Raw genomic sequence first — 15,582 nt, forward strand, 5'->3', positions numbered from 1 at the left:
TCACTGTAGCTGTACAGAGATAATAAAATATTTAAATTAAAAAAAAAATTTTCTCTCTTCTTCCTTCACCCGAGTCTTGACTTTTTTTCTTTTTTTAAATAGGTAGGGAAGACGAAACTGATAAATATGCAAACAGTGAGAAAAGAGACAGAATTAACTCCTTTGTCACTTTACCCGTCTCCTCACAGCTGTAGCAGAAAGTCTCTTGCCTCTATTCTCACCAATGGCTGGGTACATCTACAAGGCATTATGTCCCAGTTTGACTGCTTATGGAAAGGAGGGTGAGGTGTAGGAGCCCTACCTTCCACCCCACCTTATGCCCCACAAAAACACCCAGTGCCCAGTCAGCCCCAGGAGCATACAGGGTCCTCACAGGCTTCCTCCAGGCGCTGCAGGAAGCTTACGTCTTCAGCTAGCCTGGCTGCACTTCTCTGACCCCCTGCATTCGCAGAAGCTGTTTGCGCTTCCGCAGTTGGGGTGAGCCGTCAGTAAAGGTACCGTCCCAAAGTGTGGGTCCAAGTATCATCCCCGGACTCTTGACAATGACACGTCCAGGTACACAAGCTTCTTCTCAATTTCCTTTTTTAATCTGCTTTAAAGAAGATGAAAAAAGATGACCAAAACAAGGTTGGATTGTCTTCTAAAGAAAACTTAGTTTCTACCTGGAAAAAAGAAATAGGTCAAATTTCTCCAAAAGATCACTATCAAAAACCCTTCAGAGAAGTATGAATATCTAAAATACACCAGGGAAAATGTACTGCAGAAATTATTTATTTCATGCCAACTTAACTCTTTGACTAGTTATTTTAACACACATTTCAAAAATATATCTAGTACAACAATAATTTAGAACACTACAGAGAAAAATTTATAACTCAGTGAATTTCAAAACAAGGTGTTATGCATACATACTTGTATCATAAGGCAAAAGAAGATAGTCTATCCATAAGCAGCACTCCTACAGCCTATCTTGATATACAGTGGAGAATTAAGATCTTCTATTACTAAACCTATACTTACAAATGAATTCCCTTATCTTCCAGGTACCTCTATAGAAATATAAGGTATTTCTATAGAAAATAATTAATTTCTACAGTGATAGCTAAGCTATCACTCTGAAACTATTGTAACTCACAGGAATATGCCAAATACAACAACATTATCCTGAAGAAATAACTGAAGTTGCGTATTATTATTGCCTGCCAATTACAACTAAAATACACACACACACACATACAAAAGCATGCTGAGGAATACATTCCAGTGCATTTTAATAGAAACAAAAAATAAACCTGATTGGGCTTACCATATGACTGAAACAGAAGATACCAAATATAATGCAACATAATCAATGACAGCAATTAATGTATTAGAAAGGGATCTAGTTCAAGGTGCTTTTTTGCTAGGAATGCTGAGTTTCTGTTAACATAAACAAATGATGTAGGAGTGTCTCAGCTTCAGACTAGACTACTTAATTAGAGGCACAGATAGTATTAGAGAACTGCCATGAAGCAGTACACGTTCCTGCAGAGCCCATTTGGGAAAAGGAATGTAAAAACTTCAGAAAGTTTACAAGATTCACAAATAAGTTGCTCTGAAAAAATTAATGATTTTCTGAATTTTAAAGAAAAATTAAAAGCTAGGAGACAATATATACCCTAAGTAGTGTTTTTGCTAATAATTAAGATGCACATATTTGGCTGTAATGAATAGGTCCGATTTCTTTAAGAAGCCTCAGAAAAAGTATTTCTTCATAAAGTGATCCCTATTTGGTATTGTAAATGCCCTTCAGATTGCAAGTAATTACAGCAATAATGAAAATTGGAATAAAATGTTGTATTTTTCACATAACATTTACAGTATTCCAAGATAAAATTAATATCATACAAATTATCATAATTACAGAAAATCAGAGTAATCACTTCTTTAATACTTCATATGTAAAAATCATTGTCATGGTTATGTTTTAAAATAGCAAGGATAAATATTGAAAAGATAGCAGCTACCTGCCATTGCCATTAATACTGTTAATGACTATTTTACAAATGCTTGATTGCAAAATAAAGGCAGATTATACACCATTTTTCCAGTAGTGTAAGTTACAGTAGTATAACGTTTGTTATTTCTTAACATGTTATCATACCTAAATAATAAAATATATCATAGTTTGCCTGAAGTGTCACTATTAGCACAGACTAGAAGTTGCATATCCTTTACCTTCGCTCATAGAAAGACTCTCTCACTTCACTGACCCTCACTGAGATGCACTTTTCTTAAGCAGAGTGCAGGACTCACTTCCCAATACAGAGATCAGAATATTTGTATTTGTAAATGCCTGAAAAGACAGAGCTACAAATCTAGTAATCTAGGAGAAGTAAGTTTGACTAGAGCTTTTTGCTATCCATACTTTTTAAGAAAAACAGCACTAACACAGTATTAAAGTAGCTACTGTTTTCACTCCCGCTTTTCAAAGTTCACTACAACTTACGTGGATTCTTTTCACTGGTTTAAATCTTTGACATGAAGATATTCAAACATTTGTACTTAACTTGGGTGGGTTTTTTGGTGTTTTGCATTTTTTTTGGTGTTCACAGATGAAGAACAAACTGCAGAAATGATGATAAAATGAAAGTATACCCTAACTGTTCCATAATTCAGGAAGTGAAATAATGAAGAAATACATAATGAACATTCTTTAGCTGCAAATAAATATGACTACATACTGACAGAATAAATACGCCAACATTCAGTTCCCAAAAGCACAGTTTGCAAGGCAGTTATATTTTAAATCACCTAATCTGGAGCATCAAATGTGACGGAGGAACACCATTAGCCTACAGTACAGTCACTGCTTAAGCATATCAAAACTAGTTTTAACTTTTTTTAGCTGTGGTACTGTTAGGACTAGAGCTATAGTAGCAAAGAACTCATCAAGATTTGCCGCAATCTGGCTAGGAATCATCACAGAATCATAGAATGGTTCAGGTTGGAAAGGACCTTTAAAGGTCATCTAGTCCAATCTCCCTGCAACGTCCTCAATTAGATCAGGTTGCTCACAGCCCCGTCCAACCTGAACTTGAATGTTTCCAGGGATGGGGCATCTACAACCTCTCTGGTGCAGGGTAAATCCTTACGCATGTAGCCCCCAAGCAAGATCTGCATTATTTTTACTAGCAGTAACCAAACTAGTTTAAAACTAGCTCAAGTACACAGCAAATGCTGTGCAGGCATATCCCTTATTTCTACAATGTACTTTTATAGTTGTACTCTATATTTCTTTGTTGCAAGTCTTCCGGATTTAGTCATATGAACTCATAATTACTTCTCAAAACACACTTTAGATTAGTCGGCCTACAAATTGCACAAAACTACAGCAAGAGTAACTGTTGGTGAGCAATGAACACTCTGGATGAAGCCTGACCTCACTTATCAACTCCTTACTTAAAACACCCAGCATCCAGGGATGTGACACCAGGGATCTCCAAGAGCAATCCAGAGGAGAACTCTTGAGAGATTTTGAGAGCTCTAATTCCCTTGCTTTCAAAAAGCATTGCTCCACTGCAACTTCAAAAAAAGGTCAGTGGATTCCCACCTCAATGAGCTCAGAATTTCTATGTTAGCAACTGAAATCCCACTGCCATTAATTTATACAGTCAACTCCTCCTCAAATTATTGTGTCCTAACAAAAACTGCACAGAGGGTCTACACCAGGGATTAGTTAGCTTTTGTACATAAAATCCTGACCAAGAAAATTCTGTTTGCAGCCATTCCACTGATTTCTGAGAAAGGAAAACCCAGGCCCCCGGAAGGCTCAGTCCAACTCTCTCATGTCAGCAGGGGCTAGGTAAGGATATTTCACAAGCATTCAGAAAAACAAACGTTCCTTCTATCATTTTTCTATTAGCACTGAATTAGATCCCTTTGTAGTGACATTTCAAGAGTTAAACAAAGAACTTGAACCTTATTTCATCCAAAGATTTGTACAAATAAACTTTTGGACAATTAAACAAGATACAAATTTTAAAAGTAGAAATATTAAGTCTAAGAACATTCATATGGATGGATGTCCAAGAACATATACAACCCCCTTCATATATGGCTGAATTCAGGATAGCATTTCTAAGTAGATCTAAAATATATTAAATAGGTGCTAACGTAAAGTTGCTGAAGAACAATCTGAATAAAGAGAGTCTTGTTTTCTCAACTTCCAGTCCCTGATACAGCCATAAGATTTTGATCAAGCTTTTACAGTACACAAAATACTCAAACTAAAAAAGTGCCCTCTTACAGGTAATCTGGAAATTGCATGAGCTTGAATACATGTGGGCATGGCTGTTGTTCAGTGTATTCACCTAAGAACAGAACTGATGATTATTTTACATCTGCCGATTTATTAATATAATTATTTCTATACAAATAGAGTATTTTTTTCTCCTTCATAGTAACAATTCAGTGTTTTCAAACAGGCAGCTCAATATATTACAAATACCACTACTGTTAGAACACATGATGTACTAGATCACAGGAGGTAGTTAGATTCCCATTAACAATTACTTCAGAAAACAAAGACTATTTTCAAAAATTAGTAGAACACCTCATTCATGAAAATTTACTTTTCAGAAAAACTCATTCCTAGCTGCTTTAAGGGATGTCTGGTTTTTAAGCATGATAAAGAATTTATTATAGAAACATATTCTCTTTCAGTTTTCAACATAACTTTGCAAAAAGCACGTAAGAAAATTCCCAAGTGGTAAAGACTTATGACAAACTGCAATAAAGCAACTTTTTAAATTAATCAGATATCCAAAGATACCATGAATTTGACCACATCTTTTACCTTATGATTACATTTGAAAATTCATTCAACTAACTACAGTTTAAAAATATATCTACACCAATGAAATTAATGTGAAGCTTTTTTACACTGTTAATAATTGGCATTTTTGAATGGCATTCAAATGAATAAGCATTATTCTTTTTGCAACAACTTACTGCAAAATACAGGCACCTTAAAAACAGATACACAATGCAACCAGGGCATTTGGGACATTAAAAGTGTTTACCATTATCTAGTCATGCTATGTATTTCCCTTCTTTTAAAGAAATACTCTATAATTTGAAGCCGTGCCTGAGGTGTGTGCAAATTATAATGTTTCAGCATTTAACTAAATTTTCACATTATATTTCTTTTACAGTTACAAAAACATCAGTGTGCCAAGATTTTCAACCGTTACAACTGTAAAAATCTTAAGCAGATATTGTATTTTTGATAATGTATTCTTCCTATTGCACATATGCTCATGTGACAGTGAAACTCTGGTCCATATTGAATTTCAACTATTTACACATGCTAAAATCGTTTATCTGCATATAATGCTGGAAAAGAAAAAAAAATAACCTTTCCTGACCAATACACCTTGCTCCAAAATAGGATCAACTGGTCCAACCTTTCTTGGCAAAAGCACGGTCTAGACAAGATGGCCCAGTACCCTGTCCAGCCGACTCTTGAAAGTGTCCAATGTTGGGGAATCCATGACTACCCTGGGGAGATTGATCCAATGACTGATTGTTCTCATTGTGAAAAATTTTCCTCTTGTGTCCAGTCGGAATCTCCCCAGGAGGTAACTTGTACCCATTACCCCTTGTCTTTTCCTTGTGACTCCTTGTAAAAATGGAGTCTCCATCTTCTTTGTAGCCACCCTTTAAATACTGGAACACGTATTTTATGATTTTATGAACAACCTCCCATTCAATCCTTCTGCTTATTCAGGGTCTGATTCAAAGACCACTGAAGCCAGAAGACACCTTAATTTATTTCAGTAGATTTTGGATTAGGCATAAAGTTCAAATAGAAAAATTATAGAAAGTGTTTACTGTAGTAATTGATATAACTGCACTTTGGATGCATTAAGACACTCCCACAGCATCTGTTAAAATACAAAAAAATTCCTTCCAAAAAATCCTCTTCCTAAAACTTACAGTGTTACAGTTCAAGTTGAGCCCTAGGTATATTTATGAAGTTTACCCTCTATTAACTTAATTAATAGTTTTCTCCTTTTGGTCATGACACAAAAGCCCACACTGATACACAACAATATCTACAATAGAATAAACATATTCTTGTCATAAGTAGTAGATTTATCATACAGGTGTGTTTCCAAAATAGTTGTTCCTTCATATTCTTTTTTTAAACAAAAATGGTCTTTTCTGGTTCAGTGATACATCATAAATACAGTATTTTCCAAGCAATGAGTTGGAAATAGATTTCCATTGAATTTTCTTTAGCTTTGAGGAGTTTAGACATCATCAAACATTTTGCTTCGAGACATTGACAGGTATCTTCCACCAGGCTGGTACCTGCAGAATCAATTTTAAATATGAAAAAGTATCATAGGAAATAGAAAAATAAAGGCTCATGAAATCATATAACTCTCACTGCACTCTTAATTTTTAACTCTCAATGAATTACAGGATCTGAAGTTCTACTGAATTACTGTTTCCATGAGAATTTGATAGGCAGTCATTAAATTAAATCACATGTGACCAGGAAAAACAGTGATATGAATACTGGGAGTCTTAAGTAACTTTGTTTCCTGATACAAAGGAAAGAACTTGAATGTTTTTGTTCACCAGAACTTTTTTTTTCCCCTTCTTTAAAAACAAAACAAAACAACACAACACAACAGCATCCAAAAGTAGTCTGGGTGATTAACAGAACATGTCATTGGGTATTCCTAGGAGAAACACAGTATCAAAGATAATGAAAACAAATGGCTGCATACTTAGTGAGAAAAAAGAAGCTTTGCAAATTGTTGGTCAAATACATTTTAAAAGCATTTTAAAAGCACAAGTTTCAATGCAAGCACAATGTACTTCCTCTCCACAGTACTTACAAAAACCTGAACAGACAAAAACACAGAAGCTAGTGTCCACAGTGCTCCTGCTGTCCTAGAACGCTTGTAACTATTGCAGTAGCTACAGTTTTAAAAATCAATGTTATGCAAGCTATTTTTAAGTCAACTGAAATTTCATATGCAATTATTCATTTCATAGAGGTAATAAATCAAGAAATGCAGGTTACTAGAAGAAAGCGCAACTGAGCTCTGTGGCTCCACATTTTTTTTTCTTAAAGAAAAAGTTCAGAATGTTCCACTCTGCAAAGTCCGTATAGGTGCCAGAAGACTACTGTACTTGAAAAGTATTTGCTCAAAAAGAATTATATACGCATATACCTGTTTTTGTGGACTGTTATCCCTTTCACACTGTATAGAAGTCAACAGCTGACAGAACTACTAGGCTAGCTGCTCTTTAAACTCTTGTGCTTAAAAAGAACCAACTTTTGAAGTATGGTGGCATTAGACTAGACAAGTCAGTTGTTGATACAAACTAACATTGCTGAATCAATCTTTAAAACCTGGCAGTGTCATTTAACAGCATTCTTTGCATGTTTTTGAACTGGCATTTATTTGTTGACACTATAGATATAAATCAACTGAAACCATTTATGATTTTTTATTGGATGGGGTATGCTAGTTTTAGCTGAAAAATAATGTAAACTGTAAATTTTTATAAGGGAACTTAAAATTATTTATCATTAAATGGTGCTACATCATAACTAGCTAGATTTAAAAAAGCACCCATAAAATGTATTGCTTGTTTCTTAAATATGTGCAGAGTTTAGCAGTTACATAAGATAACTCTGTTTCGCAACTCAGGAAATCTTGTGTTGCAGGCACAGCCACATCTCTATTACAGACCGAGCTACATTGTGCAGTCTGGGAATTTTGTTCAGTAAGTTAAAATTTTAATTTATTCCAGTAGTTCCAAGATCTGATCCCCACATGTATTCTTGCAACTACCAGTCCTGTAATACTCAGTTTTCTTTCTTGCAGCCCTTTATGATGGTTTTTATACAGGGCAATCAAGTGAGCTTTCTAAAGTCTTGGAGGAAATTCAAGAAAACGTTATATTGTACATATCATCAAAGATGATTAGAGGACTGGAACATCTTTCTTATGAGGAAAGGCTGAGAGACTTGGGTCTTTTTAGTCTGGAGAAGACTGAGGGGGGATCTTATTAATGCTTATAAATACTGAAGGGGTGGGTGCCAGGAGGATGGGGCCAGTCTTTTTTCAGTGGTGCCCAGTGACAGGAGAAGAGGTAACAGGCACAAACTTCGTCATAGGAAGTTCCATCTAAACATGAGGAGGAACTTCTTTGCTTTGAGGGTGGTAGAGCACTGGAAGAAGCTGCCCAGAGAGGCTGTGGAGTCTCCTTTTCTGGATATATTTAAAACTCGCCTGGACTCAATCCTGTGCAATCTGCTCTGGCGGAGGGGTTGGACTAGATGATCTCCAGAGGTCCCTTCCAACACCTATCATTCTGTGATTCTGTGATATGCAGGTCATTTGCCAGTTTTCTGGTTTTATATGCAGTATTTTTCAGATTATGCCAATACACAAAATTATATTCAACTCAAATCCTACTCAGACATTTCTAAGAAACTGAAAAACCTTCAGGTTTCAATTGGTTTTGAAACAATTGCCGTATCATGGAGGAGAAGGAAGAAAGGAAAAGAGTAAGGTGAGATGATAGATTTTGTTTACAAAACTATTATTATTAAACCATCTGATACAGCTGTCATTGGCCAGAAGACAAGAAGGCATTAGTGTCTTTTAGTTGTAAATAACACAGAAGATTCCTCACCTTCCCAAGTCTGATTCAAGAGGGTCATCATTAATTGAGTCTGCATTAAAATCCAAGGGTTCTGCATCCTGGAGGAGTTCTATTCTATCTCTTTCAGTCCTACCATTTGATCGGGTATATTTTGATAGTGCTGAAGAGGTAAAAGGAAGGAAAGATGCTCATTTACTCTATAAACACCTTGGAGTGCGTGGAGATATCAAACTTAAAAGACCAGAATAATAATTTGCTAGTATCTCATCCAAAGTGTAAGTACGATGATTTAGAGTAGATTCAATATTAAATCAAATCTGACTACATGCTCAAATTTGTAGTATTTCATTTTTGTATCTCCATACCAATGTAACTACAGCTTTTCTTTTGCCCCTCAAGTAGGATGAGATCTACTTTGCAAAGAATCAAAGAAAATGAGAAGTTAGATGCAAACTTTAGTTTTACATCAATCAATCATCCATTCATCTTCCTAACTTCCCACTTTATATAAGCTAGCTGGAGTTTTTTTGGTTTGGCTTTGTTCGTTTTTAAAGACGCAATCTCAGGAATTAATGAAATATAGTTGTTTTGCAGTTCACTCTGCCACCTTCACTAGGCAAGTACTTACGGCTTGTCTTGGTGTTGGAATGCTACATATTCATATGGTTAACATTAAAATATAATTTCATATAATTTCAGTTAGTCTACCATTGAAAATCTGGATTTCCAACTTTGTAAAGAGGAGGGGGAAATCTACCACAGTTGTTTCAAAAGCATGTTCAAAGCTTTCCTCCTCCTTCTTCCTTCTTTTTTTCAGTTTCATTTCTCACTTGTTGTTAGCTTACAAGAGCACATAAAATACATAAAAAACATTAACACTGTGACAAATAAACTTTTCGGGAGTTTAGCATCTCCACAAGAAAGTTTTTTGCTAACAGACGTTATTAAATGAACATGTATACGCTCATGTGATACGTTACTGGCTTTACATTTGTTGGTCATTTATTTGATTATTCCATTATTCCTGTCTGAGAGAGTTCATTTGCAACTAGAAGAAGTAAACATTAAGATTAAAAACTCCCAACTTCAAGACATATCCTAAATAAAGTCTCTTTGTTGACAATTGCTACTCTAATTGCAATCATTATATGTCCCATAAGAAGACCAAGTAATTGAGACTAGCCAGAATCTCCAACCTCAACTAGTCAAGTGTTGAAGATGGGAGGAAATACAGCACTCTTTTCACATGCCTTTAACGGGCAAGATGGCATGGTGCCACAGAAGGGAATATACCAACACATCATCTAGTATCACAGCCAGTGTTGTGCAGACAAGATATTAAAAAAACCAAACCAAACCAAAGTCCCTCCAAAACCCACAAAGCTTACATCTGTTGGCATTGGTCTCTGAGAAGCTGGATTCTTTTTGTTCTGTGTGGACAACTCTGTTTCTAGTGGAATCGTCTCTATTTCCATACCGCTCCTTCCATTCCTGGAAAAAGACAAAAAAAGAAAACACAAGCTGTGAGAAAAAAGTAACGCAACAAAAGCATACATAGAATCAAGAAATATACCAGACCCACAATTTAGAGCTAATTGGTCAATCACATCAGACTAAGTAACACTTTGAATTTGTTCCTGTTCAGTATCTTGATACAGGAAGCAGTTTTGTTTTGTTTTGTTTTAAACTCAAGATATATTCCTTCACTAAAATGGTTGCCATAACTGTTTTTTAGAAAAAAGGCTTACAGAAAATAAAGTACATATTTAATCTGCACGCAAAGTTCACTCAGCTACTCTCAGTAACGGTGGGAATGTTGCTTTGTTTGATTTCTACTTCCATCTAGTGGTAGAATGATAAAATAAACAGATGCTCATAGCACAAAAAAACATTTGGACAGGCCATGTTTACTAAGCTTGTCGTTCTGTTGTGTTTCTATTCCATCATGTTTTAGTATGTAAACTTCTTAGTATGAAATATAATGAAATGTTTAAGAAGAAAATGTCTCATGCTTTTATCAGGAGACAACTTCATGTCTCAATAGAAACTTTTCCAATTGCTCCAGTAACTTTAATATGTTTCAAATTCATATCTAGATCCCAGATTACGGACTGATAGGAACTGGTATACTCAAAGTTACTGTGCTAATTTATGTTACAGTTCTAAGCTGCGGAAGAATCAAGCATTTAAACATGATCCAGTAAAAGATAACACTCTCAAAAGCCCCAAAATTTTCAAGAATTAATGTGCTACTGTATTTAATGCAAACTCAAAAAACAGGTAACATCTGAAACTGAGTTTCCTGTTGAACTAAAATTGTTGCTTAATGTCAGATCATTTCAGCGTATACTAAATGCATCATGCATTTGCTACTATTTGTTTCACAAGAAGTTCAAGTTCTGAAATTATGAGATGGGGGCGAGAGGATCAGAAGGTCTATGCAGTATGGGCTGTCATCCAGAATTGAGTATCCCCGATCTTGAAAAGCCGAGAGGTTTTAGTCCCAGTATAATCTTGCCTTTCTGCAGAAATTATTTTCCCTTCCTTCAGTCAGGTTATTTTTTGCATGCTTCCCTTTGATTTATCTCTTTGATTGTGGCATTCTATACTAAATTCCAAATGTTATAAATTAATTAAAAACTAAAGCTATAGTTAACTGAAGCTCCTTAAAATGAAGCTGTCTGAACTATTTTTTATTCAGATTGACTGCCTTCACAAATCTTTCAGTTCAGTATGCACTCCAAGTACGACTTGAATCAAACATTCTGTTTGTTACTCAGTGGTAACAGTATTAATTCTGTCTTAAATGTGATTCCCTCCTCTGAAGAAAAAAAAAAAAAAAAAAATTCTGTGCCAATTACTTTCCAATGAGCACACAAAGCAACAGGTAAGTTTGGGAGGAGCAGACAGTCCCCATTTCAGTGAATATGATGACACTGCAACTGCAGTTATTTCAAGCAGAGCAGTATCAACACAAAACACTGATAATGAGCCATTTTAGATGATTCTGCATCCTAGAAATCAGGACCCTTTTTAATGCTTGTTACACCTATTGGCATACTCCATTCTCATAGCACACTGAGTAACAAAAGTTTCCAATCAGTGTGACTGCAATCACCCTCTTATCCTTTAAAATTAAAATGTAAATTTTTTTCCCCCAGCCAAGACTATTCTGCAAGATTAAACTGATTTCATCAGTTATTGGAGACTTATTTTTTTGTGAAATAGATCATGCTGGATTAAATAGCAATGGCAAATCCTATCAGATATCGTAGTATATTAATAATATAATTAGCTAAAATAATCTCATACCCTTCTTCTGTTTTCACCTTCTTCCTGCCTTTGTCGTTTTCTTTTCTCTATAAATAAGAAAAAGTTGTCTGAGCTCCATACAAGAAAAATCATTACCAGTATTTTTTTTAAACAAACAGTGAAAATCCAAAGTTAACTAGCAAAGATTCTTATTGAAATAGATGGCTTATACAATTAAATAAAAACAAAAGACAAAGCTGCTTGTCTATCATTATGGAGTTTCCCATTAAAATCAATTCATCATGATGATATCTTGGGTCAAGGCCTAACATTTAGATACCAGCTGGCAAAGCAAAAAACCAAACCTCTTAGAAATAGCTGGAAAAAGTATGACGTTAAGAAGAAACTTGAGCATTACTGAATCAAAATCTTGCTGAAGTTCTGTGAGGCCCAAAGTATGACCCAAATACTTTGTGTCCTTATCTACTACTAAGCTGGAAGTGTAACATCACAGTATCAAAGAAATAATAACCTCTTCTTTAAGGGAATGAGAGACATTCCTCTTTCTCCAAAAAAGAAATACTACTACTTTTAAGTAAATCTAGGTTTTTTCATAATCTATGAAAGGAGAATGAAAGTATTCCATAATACAACATTGTATCCAGAGATTTTAATTCCCAAACATTTACTCAAGAACCACAACAGCTTTTAACAACCTGCAAGAAACACTTTCAATAAAAATGAACATAAAAAAAATTAAAAAGCTCTGCAAAATAGCAGATAATTGCAGCTCTACAGAACAATATACTTTGTGTGATAAAACACAGTTAGTTGAAACTGCAAAAAATCCTAAAGGAAATGACAGAATGTGGGCAGCTCAATCAACACACTTACATAAAGAAAGAATAAAATGAGTTTGTTGATGATAAAGACAATTTAAGTGCTAACTATCCTTTATAACAGATTACACAAGCACCTGCTCAGGTATTATTAGATCACTAATGACTTCAGAGGAGCACTGCTTAGCTGAACTGTAAAATATTTAGAAATATCTAAAATTCAGATACTGATTGAGTAAAGCCGGTACTTTACTTCAGATGTCAAAGAAGTTCAGCACTGTTTATATAGCAACCACAATTCTGTAAGTCTATTGCATTTTGTGTTGTATGCTGCCTCAGTACAGTTTTCAAAATACTGACAAACTATATGCTTTTTTTTTTGTGTAACATTTCAGAAAAGTTTGATGCAACAACATATTATATGTTGCAGGAAGACTAGGATAGAAGACCTAACCTACCTCTTTTGATTAGCTCTTTTCCTTCATCAATCAAATCAGAGGTCATTTCACTATCCCCCATGAACTGCTGGAATCCCAAAAGATTCAAACAACGAGTTCCTAAACTGGTAAAAGCAGAAGGAGAAGCAATTTCTTTTGTTCATTTACAATGAATAGTTTAGATATATTACATTGCAAAATGTAAAATAAATAATTCAGAAATTTATGGACAATTCAAGTAAAAAAGCAATATAGAAGAAAAGACAGATTGGTATACTAGCTGAGAAATCAGAAAATGCAGGGTATGTTTCTAAATCCAATTAAAAGTGATGGAATAATCCTATTCAAACAGAGAGATAAAACTGTTTCTAGTCTGAGAGTAGTGCAAATGATTTCAAGCAAGGCAATTGCTTGAAATGTTCTCAGATATAACAGAATTTATACCTATGATATCTCATTGACTCCTCTTTGCCAGAAGACAATTACTATAAAAAATTCTGCCTATTATGCTTTCTGTGTCAGATCAGACCTCAAAATCTAGGAATGAAGTTTAATGGGCAAAAAAAACCCCACAACTCAGTTATGAGTTAAATACAATCGATATTCTTAAAATGTACACATTTCATATACATAAACAGAAATTTATTGTTCTAGTTTTTGCATTTTTATTAATATGTCACCACTCAACTGCTGGAAAAGAAGTGAGCCTCTTGATTGCTGAAACTAGTATTATTAATGTAAAGAAACACGAAGGATCTGTCTTGCAAATCACTTACCTAAAGTATGTGGCAATACAGAGAATGACAACAAGCATTGGGTAATATATATAGAATCCATCTGCAATGAAGGACAGCACTCTCATGGATCCCATTATCTGGAAAAAAATCCACAAGAACAAGCTCTAATCAGATATATTCTACATATATCCATGAAGATCGTGCCATCTCATTGTTTTCAGTACACAACACACACACAATCCTTTACAGTTACTGAAACATAGGTAAGCATTATCATCACAGATCTAATTCAGACAGTTGACCCAGAACGCCCAGATGTAAAGGCTGCCTCTAACAGTGTATCCACTTTGAGGTTTCTAAGATGCTAGATCTTGCTGTCTCACCTAATCCAGAACCAGTTCAAATCTGGTGGATCTTTTCATCTGCTGTGAAAAGAGTGTCTAGACAACACTAAGAATCTACTTGCTAACAACAAAGATGTGAGATGTAACTTGCTGTCCTATAGAAATTGGTTGTGCAGTAAAATCAAACTCACTAGTTTTCAGTAGCAAGTTAGGTTTGCTCCCAATCGATAAAGATGTCTCATATGCTAAAGCCAGTGGAAGCTAAAGTTATTAGGAAGTGAAGAACAGCCTGAACTCTTCAGCATAATACTTTACTTTCTTAGGACAAAGAGACCAAATCAGAAAAATTGAGCTATTGATGACTCCTGTGTAGCCAGCAATCACTACCAAACTCCCAGTCTGTAAGTATTTCTACCCTGTATAATACTAGTGAAAAGATTTGTTTAGCTGAATCTTATTATAAGAAGTGTTTAAAAATATTTTGCCTATTCTCCAAACTATATAGAAGCCTCAAACCCACGTTTTCTGTACTTACAGATGTGTAAGCGGTTGGCTGAGTGTTTTTGTGAGAGATTGTTGCATCCATATGGGTCAAGCCCAGAAAGTTCAAGCACAATGGTGGAGTAAGACGGCAAAATAACCTGCATAAATGCAAGAGGCAATAGCATTTAAAACAATTTCTTGCACTAAAAATATTAAGAAATCGTAACTGGATATACCACAGAATCCTGATGTACAGCTCATTAGGATTTATACTTATATGATTCTAAATGAAAGAATATACATGAAAGTTTCATGGACATTTTCAATTGAGTATTTGACAGAAAATATGCAAAATATATGCCACATACTCACATTCCACTGAAAAGGAGACTGTAGGCATCTGTCTGATGATGTGAAGCTAAGTAATAATAGTTAAATACACGGATCCTGAAGACAGTAGAGTAAACACAGATACTTAGGAAAAAGATCGTAAGAAAACAGGCCATCTGGGAAAAAAAAAAGAAGTTGTTTGAATGTAGAACTCTACTAACAGTTTTGATGCATTCAACACATAGTCTGTGCATGCAACAGGTTGACTGCACTCTAATTTTTCATTTTGAGATAGGACAATCACACCAGCTCTGAGAAGAGTTTCAGGAGTTTTTTTGACTAATTTAAATTGGGAATGATACTTGTAACATTCTGTGCTTCCTGTAAGCTAACACAACTGACCCTAGGAACATTTATTCCACTTCTTTTTGTTATGTAAATAAAATTGCTGCAATTGCTTCAATAATTACTATGACTGATTTGA

General features: G+C 34.9%; 1 protein-coding gene across 2 annotated transcripts in view; it reads right to left on the minus strand.

The window, feature by feature from the left end:
* Positions 1–751: 751 nt before the first annotated feature.
* The window catches only part of LMBRD2 (LMBR1 domain containing 2), a 31,760-nt gene continuing 16,929 nt past the window's right edge, over positions 752–15,582 (minus strand). The window contains exons 11-18 of one of the 2 annotated variants that reach the window (XM_059833630.1): positions 15,141–15,274; positions 14,821–14,926; positions 13,981–14,078; positions 13,226–13,329; positions 11,989–12,035; positions 10,065–10,167; positions 8,707–8,836; positions 752–6,357 (exon numbers count right to left, since the gene is read on the minus strand). In XM_059833630.1, the coding sequence (XP_059689613.1) occupies positions 6,297–6,357; positions 8,707–8,836; positions 10,065–10,167; positions 11,989–12,035; positions 13,226–13,329; positions 13,981–14,078; positions 14,821–14,926; positions 15,141–15,274 (783 nt within the window). In that variant the 3' untranslated portion in view covers positions 752–6,296. Of the gene's footprint in view, positions 6,358–8,706; positions 8,837–10,064; positions 10,168–11,988; positions 12,036–13,225; positions 13,330–13,980; positions 14,079–14,820; positions 14,927–15,140; positions 15,275–15,582 lie in introns of those variants that run through there. The other variant, XM_059833631.1, reaches the window with a different exon arrangement.

The sequence above is a fragment of the Gavia stellata genome, chromosome Z (assembly GCF_030936135.1).
Source record: "Gavia stellata isolate bGavSte3 chromosome Z, bGavSte3.hap2, whole genome shotgun sequence".
Lineage (NCBI taxonomy): Eukaryota > Metazoa > Chordata > Aves > Gaviiformes > Gaviidae > Gavia > Gavia stellata.